This window comes from Catharus ustulatus, chromosome 7 (assembly GCF_009819885.2).
Source record: "Catharus ustulatus isolate bCatUst1 chromosome 7, bCatUst1.pri.v2, whole genome shotgun sequence".
Lineage (NCBI taxonomy): Eukaryota > Metazoa > Chordata > Aves > Passeriformes > Turdidae > Catharus > Catharus ustulatus.
This window is the reverse complement of record NC_046227.1, coordinates 10,113,361-10,130,650: the sequence shown is the minus strand read 5'-3', so window position 1 is coordinate 10,130,650 and position 17,290 is coordinate 10,113,361. Positions and strand designations below refer to the sequence as shown.

The 17,290-nt window shown below is 44.5% G+C and overlaps 1 protein-coding gene across 1 annotated transcript in view; it reads left to right on the top strand.

Annotated features, from left to right (window-relative positions):
* The first annotated feature begins 349 nt into the window (after positions 1–349).
* Positions 350–17,290, top strand: part of ANKRD44 (ankyrin repeat domain 44) — a 127,975-nt gene continuing 111,034 nt past the window's right edge. The window contains exon 1 of the mRNA XM_033064203.1: positions 350–440. Coding sequence (XP_032920094.1) covers positions 414–440 — 27 coding nt within the window. The 5' untranslated portion in view covers positions 350–413. The remainder of the gene's footprint in view (positions 441–17,290) is intronic.

Here is a 17,290-nt window from a genome sequence, read left to right as displayed (position 1 = left end):
CCCGAGGGGCAGCGCCGTGTTCCTGAGGGGCCGCGGTCATTCCCGCTGCGGAACCCTCAGGGTGCAGCAGGTGCCCGGGACCCCGGCCGGGGCGGGGGCGGATCCGTGCGGGTCCCGCCCGGTCCGGCGGCACCGCCCCCCGAGCTGCCCGGCGGGGCGGGGGCGCCGAGAGCCCCGGGCGGCCCTCGCTCCGCTCCGCTCCGGCAGCGGCCGCCGGCGCGAACAAAGGCGGCGGCAGGCGGCGGTGGCGGCGCGGCCGTGCGCGGCAGCCCGCCCGCCCCTGCTTCCTGGGCCGGACCAGGCGAGGCGGCCCCCGCCCCGCCGCGAAGCGGAGCCGCCGCAGCAGCGCCGGTCGCGGGGCGCGCTCGCCGCCCGTCGCGGGAGCTGCATGTGCGCGGGAGCCGCGGCGGAGGATGGCCGTGCTCAAGCTCGCCGACCAGGTGGGCGCCGCGGGGCGGGCGGGAGCGGGCGGCGGACTCAGCCGCAGCCCCCGCGGCGGTGCGGGCGGCCGGGGGAGGCCCTTCCCCCTGCCGGGGGCGGCCGTGGCAGCCCCTTCGCGGGGTCGCCGTATGGTGCCGGCTCCCCGCTGTCCCCCGCCCGCCGAGCCGCCGCCGCCGCGCTTCTCTTCGCTTCCCGGCGGACATTGGTCTGTGTGCGGCGGGCCGGGGGCTCGGGGCCGGGCAGGGCAGCGCGCAGCTCGCCGGGGTCGCGGCAGCAGCGGTGCCGGTACCGGGCGCGGGCGCTCGCCCGTCCCCGCCGAGCTGCATCCCCGCGGTCCCCGGTGAAACCCTGACATCCCCCGTCAGCGGGGTGGGATGGAGGTAGATGTCGGCTCCTTCTGAAAGGCCTCTCGGTTCTGCCTGTCGTTCCTTTGGCTTTCTCCAGCGTTTCATTGCCGTGCCATACGTATTTTTCTTTCTACTTAGGAAGTGCCTCTTCGGATAAGCTGTTGCCCTTCTTCACCGGCTACTAGGAAAACCCATAGCATTAACACTTGGATCGTGTTAAATTTAGCAATGGGCAGAACAGCTGTAATCAGTATTAAAGTATTTCTTATCGCTGGTAGCTAGAAGCATTTATAAATGTTTAGTAAATTGATATTATGACTCCCACATCCTGATATATCCATATACTCTACCAACTGTTACACACTTTGCGTGCTTTAATCTGCTATTTTTAATTCAGCGTGGTCCGCCTGTGATCTGCAGCGTGGGTGTCCTGCAAGCCTCAGACCCTTCCTGTGGGGCTCAGGACTGCCTGCACCAGCCCCTCTCCAAATAGCCGTACCTGGAGATCACGAGCCTCGCTCACAGTCTATTTATGCTTTTCCAGAAAAAATCTTCCATATGCAGAAAGCTACCACATAGCACATTGGAGAGAGTTTTAAAACCAGCAAATGATAAAGGTGCTTCTAAAATGAAAGTGATAATGCGGGACCAGACTATAATGTGTTTTCATGTGTAACAGAAGGCAGTATTTATGGGCTGCCTCCTGACATGTCCCTTGAATATCTTCCTCATCTTTAGAGCTGATGCTTATGACTGCTAAATAAAATGTTTCGCTGCTCCATGGTGCACAGACTGAGTCTCAGAAATGAGATTCAGGTAGGAACTGTGTGCTAAAAATCCAAACAGCAAGCATTAATATTAAAAATACATGTGTTACAAAGGACCAAAATTGTACCATTTCAGTGCTTTTTACATGTTTAGTAAATCCCTTGAATTTACTGCCTTTAGCATTTTTAAACCTTTGCTGACATCTTACAGTGAGAATTTTGCTTCAGCAGCAGAAGTCAAAATAGATTTAAGTCAGGTAGATCATGTCTTGGTGAAGCCAGTAATGCCGTAGAAAAATGATAGGCTGTTGTCTTAGGGTTTTCCCTTTTTGTCTTTTCTAAGAACTTTCAAAGCAGAAGGAGGAGGCTTCTCAGAGCTGTTGTGACACCCCTGCAGTGTGTCTACTTTGAGAATGCTCAAAATTTTGGTGAATGCTCGTCGTTGTTCCTGGTCAGGCTGTGGCCTGGGACGTGATAAGACAGGCTGATAATTTTTCTTTGTGGACACAGGTTTCCTGTTGTTTACAGAGGGATGTGTTGGTCTACCTGTACCTATCCTACTGGATGAATCTCTTTTCATTTCCTTGATTTTCTTCAAGAGACCTTTTTCTTTCACTTCTGAGAGAGTGGAGGATGGGGAGGATGCGGAGGATGCATTCAAAGCTGGCTGTGGTGCTTCCTCTTAAACTGAGAGCAGAAGTTTTTGTGTGCCTGTTTCTGTGTGCTTGGAGCTGTTGCTGCTGGAGCCATTCCCACCTGCAGCCTGAGGAGTGTCACCAAGGCACCGGGGATGCACCACAGCAGCGTCTCTGTGTGCATCAGGGCAAGAGCTACTTCTCCTCTGTCACATTGGAGGAGTGCTGTCCCCAGGCTGGCCCGGCTTTAGCAGAGACACACAGTAGCAGCAGCCTCGGGTGGTTATAGATATTCTCAGTGAGAACAGAGGTGAATCTGTGCCGGAGAATGATGTGTCTGGGAAGATTTGCATTCCTGTAACAGCTCCTGCATGTACTTAGGCTTGCTGGGGTTGTGGGAGCAGGCTCCTTCTGCATTTCTTCCTGCTCTTGAAGATTGAGGCAACTGTGACAGTGATAACTTGCAGCGATTCAGGAAATGGTTTCCTTTTTCTTAAACACCAGAGGCCACAGCTCACAATGTCCTGCAGTGAGATTTGGAGTGTGAGGGACACTCCACATGTCCCTGCAGTTGTCAGGACCTGTGCTGCTGTGAGTGACTGTGGGTTGCTTGTTGTGCACCGAGTGTGGAGTACTTCGGGTCTGAGTTGTGATGCTCAGGGAAGATTGACTCTGAAACCAAGAGCTCTCTGCCTGTCATTGGGATTTGTGTAGCACAAATCTGGATCCACAACTTTTTTGAATGTGGAGAGCATCATGTAGGAGACGACTAGAGAGCCTCCCTGCTGGGAGTTCAAACAGGCCTTTCTCTTAAGTGATCTGTTTCCTCCTTGTCTCCATGCGTGGCTTTTCCTACCAAGTGACAGCACAGGTGGTATTCAGATGAGAAATTAATCACACCACTTCTCTTACAGGATTTGAAGACAGACATGTAAATAGTTGCTGCTTTTTTGATATAGCTGAAAGGTGCTAAATTATTGGTACACTTAAACCTTAAAAGAGATTATCAGTTCTTCTAGCTGCATTCACTTGTTAGGCAGGAGAGCTTAATTTAAGAGTTTAGCATTAGTGTAGGTTACTTGAATTTGCTTCCAGTGATGGTAATTATTAGCTCATCAGTTGAGCCAAGAGAAACCTGTAAGTGGTTTAACCACAGGAAGTGTATTCTACCATCGCTCGTTTCTAGATTAATTTCTTTCAGGCATGTAACTAGCCACTTTTGAATCACTAAATGTTAAACAGAAAACAAGCTCAAATAATTCATAAAACTTAAACTAATTTATGAGATTATAATCTTTGTGCATAGTGGTGCGTTTGTAAGCATTCTGATATTCTAAATATTTCTGTTGTCATATACAAATATTGCAAAACTTGTTCTAAATCTTAACACATTTATCTGGGTTTTTTTTTTTACCATCTCTGCAGTGAATGTTAATTATAACAAGCAAGCAAGGACTGAAAAAACCATTTTTTTCCTTTTCAATTCTAAAAGTTGTTGCTGTACTGTTCCCTATCCAAGTCATTGGTTGTACCTTTTCCATTTCAATAAGCATTAGTATTTTATATTGTGTGAGGGTGCAGTTGTTTATGATAAAAGCCTCTAGCTGTTGCAGTTAAGGTGAAGTTCAGAAGGAGCAGAAGACAAGTGCTCCGAGAAGTGAGCAGCCAGAAGTTTTCCAGTGTGAGTAGCACTCTCAAAGGGGGAAGGCATTGCTCTGCTTGTGACTTTTGTGGCTGCTTTTTGAGCAGCAGTTGTTGCCTGGACCCACCTCTCTTATCATTTGAGTAACCAGCAGATGTGGGATTCTTCCTGCTGCCACTCTCCTTGCCTGCTGTTTGCAGTTCTTTGCCCAGCTTATTCCTCATACTTGCACCAAGTAACCTGGTTTCTGTTTTACCTGCAGACTTTTCCAGAGAAAGCTGGTAGCTGATGTCCTGTCGAGTGTGCTTTTCATTTTCAGGGTTTCTACTGCTGGTTCTGGCCAGCAAACAGACAATTGCTCCTGTCAGCACTGTGTGAGAGGGTAAAATATCTTAAAATAATTCTATAGGTAAACTTCTGTGATACAGCTTTTGGAAAATTATTGTGGAAGAACCTAAAGTTTCTGTAGTGTCTCCATCTCATTTTCAGTTTTGCTTTGCCTGTTGGGGCCTTCCTTGCAGAGTTGCCAGCTCTGGTCCCAGGCCTTCAGGTTGTCTCTTCAGCTAACTCTGTCATCTTCTTTCTGTTTAAAGCCAACAAAGTGGCTCTGTGCATGGCTGTTCGATTTGGGATGCCAGCTCTGCCTTCACCTCCATGGCACAAATGTGCCCATTGTGCCCGTCAGAGCGGGGTGTGCGTGGGACATGCGTTGATGCCTGTCAGAGGCTGATGCAAGCTCTCCACTGCTTGTCGTTGGTTATAATTGTGCATGTTTGCAGAGGAGATGTGTAATTCTGTCTTTGAAAGACACTGAGAAGGTTTTCCATAAACAGAAATAAAATGGGAAGTTACCTAGGCAGTGCAGCCTGTGTAGCTGCTTTTAAGAGATGTGCTTGGTGATTTCATGCCTGCACTGCCAGATTCAGTGAGAAGCTTGCTGTAGATCTGAGAAAGACACAGGCTCTAGCTAGCCTTGGGCCAGTGCACCAGGAGGGTCATAATTTACTGTGACTTCAGTGTCACCTGCCCAGGCCCTGTATGTACAAAACAACAGAATCACTTTTAGGCTGCCCTCACAAGCATGCATATGCATGCATAAGGGTAATGGAGCCCAGATGAATGGTGGTGTATGTACTTAGGCTGCTCTTAACTGCAAGCCCTCATCCTGTCTCCTGGTATTTTGCCTGTTGTCCTTGATTGCTGAAGGTAATGCAGTGTGACTAGAACTGAAAGGACCATTTCTCTCCCTTTCCCAAATGTTTTCCTGTGTTTGACAGTTCTTTGCTGACCATCAGGATCTTTTTTTATTATGGCCACAGAGAAACAGTGTTAAACAGATGTTTAAATAATTTTAAACAGATGTCAAAGATCATAAAAATCCACTGGGCAAAGACTGGACTTGTGTCTGAACACACTTAAAACCAAAATGAATACAACAGTAACAAATAGTCTCCTAACAAAATCAATTATATTTCCAAGTGATGGCGTGTCTAACTTATTTCAGAATCATTCAGTTGACAATAAAGTCTTACTGTGTATCCTTTCTGTCTGACATGTAAAAACGTCTGAGAAAATGCCCCTGAATCTACTGTATAAAATAGGAGTAATGAACCTGTGCCCTGTGGCCACAAGCAACCCATGAGTTAATTTGGTGTGGCACAAGATGCCACAATTCCTCCCCTCCTTGTATTATGACTAGATAATATTAAGGTGTGTATATTAATTTGCAGTCTTGTAAGTGGTTTTGAAATGGCTCTCAGCCAGGAAGAGATAATCCATTTTAGTACAAAATACTCAGCCACAAAACTAAGGTAATTGTGGGGAAGGAAGGAGGAGGAATTTACCCACAGGAGTGTGTCTCTATTATTTTGTGTGGAATGAAAATGTGGTTGGACCAAAATAACTCCACTGGAGCTACCATTGTCTTTCTAGAGCCATGGTGTTCCTAGGTATTATGGATACTGTGAGATATGGCTTCATGCTTTTTAAAATAGAATAAAAACTTTGGAAAAACTGGGATGTGCCAGAATTCCTGGTCTTGTTCAGACCCGTAGGAGTGATGGTTGCTGCCCTTTGATATAGACCACCACTGAACTATGTCCCTGCACTCCTCCTAAATGCTTCCAGGGGTGGTCCTGTTCAGAGGAGGTGGCTTTGGATCACCAAAGAGAGCAGGATATGGGCTTGAAAGGGAAGCTGTTTGTTTGTTTGGTTTTGGGTTTTTTTGGTCATGGATTCTGTAATGTTTTACTTCCTGATAATTTAGTAACTTGTTTCAAGGTAAAACAGAAGTACTTGAGTCAGGAGAATTTCTGGTGTGGTGTAGTGTGCTCAGATATGTCATAGATCCTTCTGTAGCAGAGACATCCTCCAGAGGTTTGGTCTTTGGTAATGCTGGGAAGCTGTGGAGTGGTTGTGCCTGGATGCCAGGCTGTTTTGACGGGGGTGTGCCTGTCATTTTAGGGTGTTAGTTTTCTTGAATTGCAGATGGCATCCAGCAGAGCTTACCCTCCTGTGCTCTCCTGAGGTGTGGTATTTTATCCTTGCCTGACAAGTGGCTCATGACCTCCTCCTGCTCATCTCAAATGAAGATGTCGTTGTCATGGCTACGTTTAGTAGCGAAATAAACATTGCTCCCAGCCTGGGCGCTTGTGTAATGGCTGGGTTCCAGGAAGGTGATGTTTTTATCTGGGTCCTTGCTGGAGGGTGGACAGATGTTTTCTGTGACCTGGGAGCAGCAGTGTCCTGATTGGAGCTGGCTGGTCCCTGGACACAGTGGCTGTGTGTGCCGTGCTCCCCTGAGCACGATTTTGGGTCGGTGCCACTCTGTCAGCAGCACCACACAGTGCTGGGCTGGAGAAAAAAGCCCTGGAAGCCAAGGAAACTTCTAAGCCTTGTTTCTAGAGGCCTGTGCGTAGCTGATTCTGCTTGTTTGTTGCCAGGAGAGGCAGTGGGATGTGTTGGTGATGGGAAGGATTTCCCTGTGCTGGCTTTGCAGTCTGTTCAGGGAGGATCCAGGCCAAGTGCCTTCTCCTCTTCCTGAAGTTGCCTTACCATTAACATATCTTTGCTTGTGGAATGAGCAGCTTACTCTTTAGGAGCCACTGTTGGATTTAATTCTGTCTTCAGGATAATAACTAATGCTTCAACTAACATACTGTGTGTTTAGGTTTCTTTTAATCTGTCCAGAAATTTTTCCTTTCAGTGGTACTAATACAGGTGCTAATACTAACCTGGTGCCAGCAGATGCCTGCAAGAGCCAGATATTGTAGGTGTAAGCCTGTTAGGCAAATGTTTCAAAGTATATTCTGATAGCATTGACCACTCCTCTGTTTTTATTCCTGCTTCTCTTGAATGCCCCACTTCACATACTGCCTGTGTATGTTGCAGATGATACAGGTGAGCTAAACTTGCTGGCAGACTACCTCTGTATTTTAACCCTTTAGTGCATTTTTTCAGCTGTTCCTATATTTAAAATAGCTTTTTTTTGTTTGTTTCCAGAAGTACATATCTGTCATTTGTCACTTTTTTTTTTTGTTTGTTTGCTGGAAAGCTTGGGCTGGCAAGTTCCCACAACTGCTGTCTGTGGCTTCAGCCTTTTTTTCTCTGCTGCACTAGAAACATGTAGCAGCATGTTGGAACCCTTCAGCCTGGGGATGGGTGGGAATCAAAGCATTACAAAATTACATTTAAAGGGGAGAAATTATTTTGCAGTTTCAACCGAGGGTTTGAGGTCATTCTTGGAAGTTTGCAAGGAGTTGGTCAACAAATTACAGCATTCAGTTGTGGCTAGGTAATTGTGACATTCTGAAAGAGCTCGTGCTTTTTGATGACAGACATTTGCATGTGTTTTGCTTTTGGGGGAAGAAAGATCTTTCCTGTCTGCAGATGTACAACTGAAAATGGAGGCTGTTGAATGAATTTCTTCCATGCAGTGCTGAACCTCCTGGCCTAGCAGGCTTGTCTGCTTGATGTTTGTTCTTCGTGTTACGAGCTGGTTTTTATATACGGATGTGCGTTTTTGTGCTGGAATTATTTGTTAAAGCTTGCTCGGTTGTTTTTAGAAGAGTACTTGGGGAGAATGCCCTCACAAAGCCCCACTTCCCCCTCACAGCTGCATGCTACTGCATCTTTGTGAGGAAGTAGGCAAAACCAGAGTAGTTAACTCCTGCTTATGGTCTTAACTGATGTACCTCATGGCATCTATTTACTGAGCTAAGGCTTCAGCTCCTTTCCATAAAGGAATTGGTTTCTTATGGAAAACCCCTGTGTTATTAAATTATGTACATGTAGGATTGCTTTAAGGGCTATGTGTTGATATCCTTAATGGCACAAATCTCCAAATAATCTCTAGTGATGAATAATTTTCTGCTTAAGCGTTAGGATTTTTATTCTGGCGATTTTTTGGATCTCATTATATGGCCTGTCTTTTTTTCCCATCTTGCAGCCTTTGTAATTTTATAGACTTGTTGCTTCAACAAATGTCTTTTGTCCCTGCAAAAGCTTTAGCAAAACAGTTGTTCAGTGTCTACTTGGTTGTATACCTCTATGTCTCTGTAAATGAAATATTGCCAGAATTACAGCATCTAACTTACAGAAATATAAGAGTAAAAATGTAAAAATCAAATATTGTATCTGCAGTGTATCAGCTGAAGAGGAAGCAGCAGTCAGCTGCACCATTAGGTGAACATACTTTCACATTCTAAATATGATCAAATAATTTCTGAGAAAGGAAATGAGTGTGATCATTAATAAGCTTTTATATGCACTTTGTCATTAATAATGTAGATAATACCGTTCAGATGGAGAACATAACCCATTTTATCACAGCATCATTTTAACATGATAGGCTCTTTGCCTTTCCAAGGTGAAAGGGCCACAGATTGCCTTCCGAAATCTCATCCTCGAATGAAGTTTTGCTTCTGGCTTTATCAAATCTAGACCACGTTTGCAGGAATATGGGGAAGCTGCTTTATATTGGTAGTGACACACTGGTAGCAGCACCTGCCTTGCTGTGCTTCTATGCATAAAGTTAATTTTCCCCATACTTCTAAGAGAGAAAGGTGAACATCATGTCCTTTTCACTAGTGTTTTTATTCTTGCCTCTCAAGGTGTTTGTTTTGTTTGGTTTTTGTAATAAAGAATGTTTATTTTGTCTTCTGTGCAGTAAGGCAGCACAACAAAGCTGTGCCTGTGCAGCTGGGCCTTGCTGGCAGCAGTAGATACTTGGGTACATCAGACTGTCTGGTGTCACTAGGCTGGGCTGGTGTCACTGCTGGAGCCAGCCCTCCTGCCATGGGAGCTGGTGCCAGCAAGGAGCCTGGCATCTTGAAGCTTGAATCCCATCTGGTAAAACACTGATTTGCTCAGTGTGGTCTTTAGTTGTTTAGCATGCCCAGGGTAAAAAATTAAAGAACAAGGGCCTGAAAAACCCCATATTGTCTTTATGCTTCCAGCTGTTTTAATGTGCTTGCCAATGCAACATGCAGCACTTATCTCCAATTTAAAATCAAGAGAGGGACTTAGTCATTGACTCCAGGAACATTTCCAAAGTGTTCTACTGGTGAAGTAAATGTGGTGTGCCAGGTTCTGCAACCATTGCCTCAGTTTGAGAGGAGCAGGCTTAGGTGAGTGATCTTGTTGCACCCTGAATCAAGCCTAGTGTGAGGATTTTTTTTTTTTAATGTAAACAAGGCTTGATCCATTAGCTATATGCATAATCCTGCTTCTCTTTAGGAGATGTGGCCCAGCTTCTAATGGGGTTTTCTGCAAGTGGAGCCTGTGGCTCCAATAACCTTGGCTGGACATGAATCGGAGATTTTTTTTTTTTCTTATGAAGCTGCCAAGGTGGCTTTAGAGTTTGGAGAGAGGGAGGTGGAAGGTGAAGAGTTGCCCTGGGTGGCTGAGGCAGAGAGCAGGAGGGATGATAGGAGGAAGCAGAGGAGAAGGCAGGCACTGCACTGGAGGTGCAGTGCTGCTGCCTGATGGCACTGCCAGCAGAAGGTGCTTGTTACCCTTCTCACAGCTGGAGAACTGTGCTGCAGAGAAACTCTGTGTCTTGAGTCAGGCTGAGAAGGGGGCTGGTGACAGAGCAAGAGCCAAATCCTGATTTACCTCTTCCAGTGGCTGATTCACAGTGATGCCTTCCTTCCTGCGGGTTGTTTTAACTGTTCATCATGTGGGCTGATGCCAATCTCATAATGTTGCAAGGTGAGAAATGAATGGTGGCATGCATTGTCATAGTAAAATGTGTTAAATTCAATGAACATACTGGGTTTTTAGATATTTGTTCTGTAAAATGTAAAGTCAGCATTGCTGATGCTTAAGAGCAAGTGCTCTGTTAGGAAATGGTTTCTAGGTCACCTGGTAGGTAAAGACTTATTCTGGCTGATTGCTGTGGGTGGCTGTCTTTGGTCACTAATCCTGTGTCATAGGCTTAGCGTTGTGTCCTGGCAGTGCAAATGGCAAAAGTGAGATCAGCCTGTTATGCATCAATACTGCTTGTTTAGCCTAAATGTCCTAATAATCCAGGGCTGCCTGACTCTGCCGTGGAACACACATACAGTGAAGCTGGGTCATTCAGATAAATGGAGATTAGCTTCTCAAATCTGAAAATTTACGGTCAGTGGATTAGATGGTGCCCTTTGGATACATTTCACACAAGATCTATTTCATGTCTGGCTCAAACTCAGCAGTCTTAGAACCATAAAATCATTTAGGTAGGAAAATATCCTTAAGATCATTGAGTCCAGCTGTTGAAAACACCATTAAGCAACCATCACAGCTGACACACTGCAAACTCATTAGGATACAACACAGTCCTTCAGCAGAAGTGTTTGTGGTTTAACATAGTGCTGGCTGATTCCCATACCATGTTCTAGTCATTTAGCTATCTCCTTAAGTAGGGATCAGTACATTTAAATTCAATTCTAACACAGGTAATCCACTTGAATACAAAGCAGGTATTTAAAACCCATTCAGAAACCCCACCCATGTCTTCTCACTAAGCTCTGCTTATTACAGGTAAATATTTATAGACATATAATCTAGTTTCTAATTAGAAGAAGTTCTTCCTTCCAGAAGCATTTTCAGCAAGACTGGTAAATTGGTGCATCACTCCTGCTTCCCAGAGGAGTGTTACTTCGTTTCTGCAAGTGGGAGCAAAGGGAGCCCAACAGATTTGCCCTCCTCCTCAGAGAAGGGTAAGACTAGCTAAACCAGCCATGTAGCGTGTGTAGCTCCAAGAGTGAATTATCCAGACGTGGGTTCTGTGAGGATGTGCCCACTGTTGGTGGGGAGATCACACAGCCCAGGAGCACCTGCATGCTGCGGCTTGGCAGGTGCAGCTCCCTGGGGTAGCTGGTTACAGAAGCTTTGCGTTTATCCTCTTCCTCCAGGCGTAGGCACAGCTTTCACATCAATCAGGGATTGCATTTGGGATCTCCTGGTTCCTGTTCCTGGGAGGAGTTTGCATATCTTTAATGGGTTTTTATGCATGCTCCGTGCCCTCCAAGGCAGGTTTGTGATTCACCAGAGAGCTGTCTGGAAAAGGAGAGACAAATGACGGCAAACCACAGAGCAGGCACATGATCTTCAGCACTTCTTGTTCCCGCAGGGCTGGCTGAAGACAGCTCCAAACAACTGTCTGAAAACCCTTGTGTGACTCCTAAGGGATGACTCTGTGCAGACACATGGTCTCCAACCCTTTAAAGACCTGCACACTTTCAGACAGTTGTCTGGGGAATTCTTCAATTGGCTCTGTGGTAGGGACAAAAAATTAAAAGGAGGTGGACAAGCAGGTGCAATTAAGTGCCTGAAGCCTTCAAAAAGCTTTAGTATAGAGCAAGCTTTCTCCCAGGCCTTGTGTACAGCTGCTTGTTTAGGACCCAGCAAATAGGGAAGGTTCTGACCCACAGCAGTAACAAAATCTCTTCATGCGTTTTCTTTTCCTGTGAGATTATTGAGCTGTTTGGAGTCTTCTGGACTGAATTGCACTGCTACTTGCTGAGATATTGTAACATAAAAAAAAGTGCAGGGAAAATAACTGCTTCACCTCTGTGAGTACAGTTCCAACCGTAGTGTTACATTTGTTTTATTCCTGCTTCTGTTGATATATTTTGTTTGCTTTCAAGCAGTAGGCTTGGAGAGAACACTCCAGAGTTTTGCCTGTTCTTAACAAAGTGTTCAGCTGATACGTTAATTGGACCTTGAACATGTGCAGTAATATTTTTAAGCCACAGTAGATGTTTCACCAGTAAGGTAATTCTCTCTAAAGAGGGATAAACAGTTTGCTCAGCCAGAGGAGAGCTTGCTTGGTTGTGCCTTATTGCATAAATTCATGCACGTTGTATTGCCCCACAGAGTTGTGCTCAGCCCTGGTGTTCATGGCATGTCAAGTGGAATCAATGTAAAAGCCATCTCTCTGCTGAGGTCTGCCTTAACCAAGCTGGAAAACCAGTCAGACCTACTTTACACTGCCCATGCCCTGGTTTTGGGAGGCAAATGTGATTGAAGACAAGCTTTGTATTCCAGCAAGCTCTCAGAGGGTAGTAAAACTGCTTGCAGAAATACAAGTAGAAGGGGCTTTACTTGGTTGGAGGCTGTTCCCTGGTGCTCTCCTTACCTGCGTGGCAGAGCCAGGCTTGGGATGCTGCCTCTGGTTTCTTGCCCTACTACCTGGCAGGCCTGGATGCTGACTTGCCTCGAGTTTTGGGGGAACTGCCACAGATTGGGTGAAGCCAGAGCAGCTTTGTTGGCAGTGACTGCCCAGTTCCTGCTTCTGGGAAGGGACCATGCCTGTGCAAAGCATTTGCTTCTGTGTCCTGAGGGTTAGGGATCCAACCTGCAGGCTGCTGTCTTTCACAGTCAGCCCTTTCCCTAAACAGCAGGTAACCCTGGATTTAAAGGTCCCAGAAGGGACAGTGGAGTTCAGGTATCTTTTTGATCTTTGTTGCTGAGGCAAAGTTGGATCCTTTGCTGTAAGCTGATTTCTGTTGTGCTTGGAAATGTACTGAGACAGCTACTCTGAAATAACTGTTCTGAAGAGGTATTTTGGTGTGGGCGCTCATACTCGTGCATAAGAGCGTAGTTTGCTGGTCTGTGCACCATGGAACTAGAATAATTGCTGACTAATTATTCAAGAACAGCGCTTTTGGTAAATGCCTGAGCATAGAAAAGCCCACTACAAAGAACAAAGACACCCCCCATCCCACCCTGATTCCAAAGAGGATGTTCTTCCCAAGGTATTTAAATAATTCTGTTCATTCATGTCAGTTTACAAAAGAGCAGTGGTAAGTTTTATGTTGCATGGTTTAAAATATTTCATATTAATTAACAAACGAGTACCAATTAATTTTACATTATGATGCTTAAGGGGTAGACTGCAAGGAATGGTATTTAGCTGTGGCTGTTTGGCAATTATGACCTTGTATATAATAACAGACTCAATAAATTCTTGATGTGAGAGAGCACCATTAATCAACACAGAGTTAATTAACTGTGCTACTTACTTGGGAAGTGCTTTGCAGAATGGTCTGAATCTCTGCAGTGCTACAGGCTGAAAATGTTTGATTTGTCTGATACCTGCCTTGTTTACATAGAGATTTTCTTAAAATTGATGCTGAAGAGGGAGCAACACTTCCTCCAGGTGACTGAACACTGGTCCTGCAGGTGATTTTCTTCCATGGCTCTGACACTCTGGCAGATCTTACATGGGTCACTGTATCATTTAGGTTTTCTGTCACCTCCATGTAGAAGGTGGAAGCCTTTGGATGAATGCCACAGTGCTAGTAATGGAAAGTGTTCTTGCAACCATGGTTTTGTTCAGGTTAATCCTATAAGACTACCAGGAAATTAGGAATTAGTGTGATAATTAAGAGCTATACTCATCAGCTCTAATTTAGACTTTATACAGGACTGACTGTTTCTTGTATGTTTCTTTAGTAATCTGAAATGTAGTTCAAAAATGGAAAAATGAACAAGATTCAGCACACCTTCAGAGAGACATTCCATCTCTGTACCACTCACCCCTCCACATTCCAAATAGATCTTATGATTTTCCTGATAATGTGATACTTAAAAGTATGAAATTGTCTTGGCCTTCATGTTAATGTGAAGGATGGATTTCTAACCAGGCATTGTACATTTTAATGTATATTTTAATTTATATATGTACATTTTTATTACATTGTACATCATCTGGCTTTTTTGCTGTCCCTTTAACCACTGTCATATCTGGGGTCACTGTGGACTGTCACAGAAGGATTCAAAGGTCTGAGCCGTGGGGAATGCTTTAAGCTTGCTCACTAAGAGCCAGTTTGGAGAGTTTGGGTTACTCCAATATGAGAGAAGTGAGAGAAATAACTGTTTTCTTGCTGCTGAAAGTGAAACCTCCTGAGTTCATATGCCCTGTTTTTATTCTTGAAGTTAATTTAACTAAGAGGTATAGCGCAAACAGTCTTCTTTCTTTTCCTTTTTTTTGAAGTAAGTGCAGTTAAGTGTAATTCTTCATCTTCTTTTCTCTCTCTGCCACCTGGGCTCTTAGTCCTAATTAGAACCTGTTTAGCAAATAGCTAATACAAGAGTGGCTTAGTACATTACCACAAGATATGGCAACCCAACAGGGCCAGAAATAGATGAGCAAAACCTGAAAGTGTAATGGAATGCTTTTAACCGTTTAAAATGATGCAACCAATTACAGGGGCCTGAGAGTGGGGAAAGGAAGGAGAGAGGAAGAGATTTTCGCTTTAGATCTCAGGGCAGAGGAAAGTGATGGTTCAGCTAATCTCTCTTCTGCAAATGGGATTTTTCTGCTGCAGCCACACAGCTTCTGTACTTGATACAAAGGAAGGCAATAACTCTTAAATGTTAGGAAAAAATCTGTTGGTTTTTTTTTTTAATTTTTAAAAAAATTTCTGCCTTTTTACTACCCACATTGGGAAACAGAAGTCAACTGACACCTCTTCTTATTAGCCCCAAAGTGTAGCTGGTGGTTTTGCCTGGCATTCCTACTTTTCTGCCCTCCCATCCAGCTCCCCCTTGGAGTGGCTGGCGTGGCTCTTGCTGACTCTGGCGGCTCATCCTGTGCTCCAGCTGCCCTGCAGACAGCACGTTCAGAGAGGCTGCTGCAGTGCTTCACTTTGGTATGTAACACTTTCTCAAATTCAGCCTTGGGCCTGGTTCTTCACCAGCTGCAGGGGAGTCAACCCAGTGAGTGGGCAGTGCTGCCCTAAGCTGGTATTGACTACAACTCTTCCATTTGAGTGCTGTGGCCCATGGTCACACACACATGTTTAAGATATGCCCTACATAGCACATGTATAGATCCTTAACATTTTAAAAAATTTTATTTCTTGAGTTGCTTTCAACCATGGTTTTCTTTAGAGCTATGCGTGTTATTCCTTGAGATTTTTTGAGAAGCCCTTTCTCTCTTGCCTGTATATTAGTGCAGTTTTTCCTTCCTCGTACCTCTCATGTTTTCAGAGTGTGGCAGAAGATGGTCTGTGCTTTTCCCCTGTGCCTAGCTTGTCACAGAGTCCAAGTACTGGACTTCACTCCTTGATTTTAACCCCTTTTATGTTTCCAGCACAGTTTCTCTTTTCCTTTTTTTGCCAGCTGCCAGAGTGTCTTCAGTGCTCTGAAGTCAGATGAAAGGTAGCAGTTAAAGCTCCCTTTGCAGCAGTCCTTCCCTCGGGTGTGCTGGTAAAAATCCCCTGGATCTCTGCTGAAGTTTCACCATCCCCTTAATTCGTACCTTCAGAAGAACTAGAGTCATTCAGAAGTTCTAGGATAATTTTCTCCTGACACAACCAAAAAACCTGAGCTGGGAGCAGTACAAGCAAGAGTCATTAATTTTCAATAGCTTTAAGTGTCATATGTCACTTGTGGTTTGTAATTTCTGATGATTTCATGAGGAGATTTTTTCTCTGTTTGTTTTGGTCTTACAAACAGCCTGTATTTTTTCTCTTACAACAAAACACAAATGATTTTATGAATATGTTAGGTGTAAGTTGAAGATGATAAATGATACTAAAGATCAGTTGGTTATATGATGTAGAATGTATAAAGTAATGGATGCAATCAGAAAAGACTGGAAAGTTGAAATGTAAAACAGCCATAGTAACAGTGTGAAATTTTAGATTATTTTTGAATATGTGAAGGACGGGGAAGATACAAGACTGGAGACAGGCAAATGTTGTGCCTATTTTAAAAGGGGGGAAGTGAGAAGCCAGGGAATTAACGTAACACCAATACTGTGAAGTATACAAAGCAAGTTGTTGGGCAGATTTATAGATACCTGGATGATGTTAAGGTAATTAAAAAAAGAAAAACACAGAAAAGCATGGAAACAAATGTTAGTCCTAGTGAAGGGCCCATATCTTTATGGTTTTTTTACAAAGATTCAGAGAGGTGGGAAGGCTGGTATTATTCCAGATTTTGGAACTGCAATACCATTTGTTAATTTTTTAAAAAGCTCTGAGTATGGTGAGGTGCAGCCTCGTTCCCCAAATTTCAGCAGCAGTTGAACTTCCATGTAGTCGACGGCATCCAGCCTTGTTGATTATATGAGGAGGATTGTGATGTTAAAAAGTTGTAAAGTGTTTTGTTCCCAGAAGTCTTTGGCATGACAGAATTTCTGTAGATTCTTAGAATCTCGGGGTTTCTGAGAAGTGAAGTCTCTGCTGTTGATTTTTCTGCTCTGTTCAAGGAAATGGGACTTGGTGCACATTTTTTGAAACTCACACCACCAGCAGAAACCACCCTGTGAAGGCCCCGAACTTTTGCGAGCTGCTCCAGCTGTGAGGGGAGTAATAGGGAGCAGTAAGTGCTAGGCTTGTTCCTCATATGGGTGTGATGATAGAGGCCAGCACCTGGGCGATTTTCAGCTGGTTCTAAACTGGGGAGCTGATAAAAGAACCGCTGTATCTTCACCACTCCTTTCTCTTGACTCTGCTTTGCAGAAGGGAGCTCTTCACTTTCTGCTAGTGATGCAGCTTTCTGATCAAGCTTTTGCCATGGCTGCAGCAAACTTGATCAACAATACAGGCAGAAAGACACTTTTGGCATGGATAAAAATTACAAGATTTTGTTGCCAAGGCAAGCAATTACAGTTTCAGCATGCAAAGGGGAAAAATATGCCATTGTCTAGCTTAGTCAAAGCTGTAAAACTGAAGGAAAATAAATGTACTCTAAAATATGTAAGGAATTTGACAGTGTCTGAATTTACCCAGCATTATAAGGTAGCAATGACTTACAGATACTGATTCTACTCTTCAGAAGCATTTTTAATCCTTAAATGGTGCATTGAAGTTGTTTTCTTGCATTCCAGTATAAATATTTCTGTCATGTTACAATGAATAAATGGAAGGGAGAGAGATAAAGTGATGTTTTCTGATGAGGTCTCAAAGTGCTGTTGTGGGCATTTTGATTCTGTTGGTATAACTGAAGGATGACTGAATG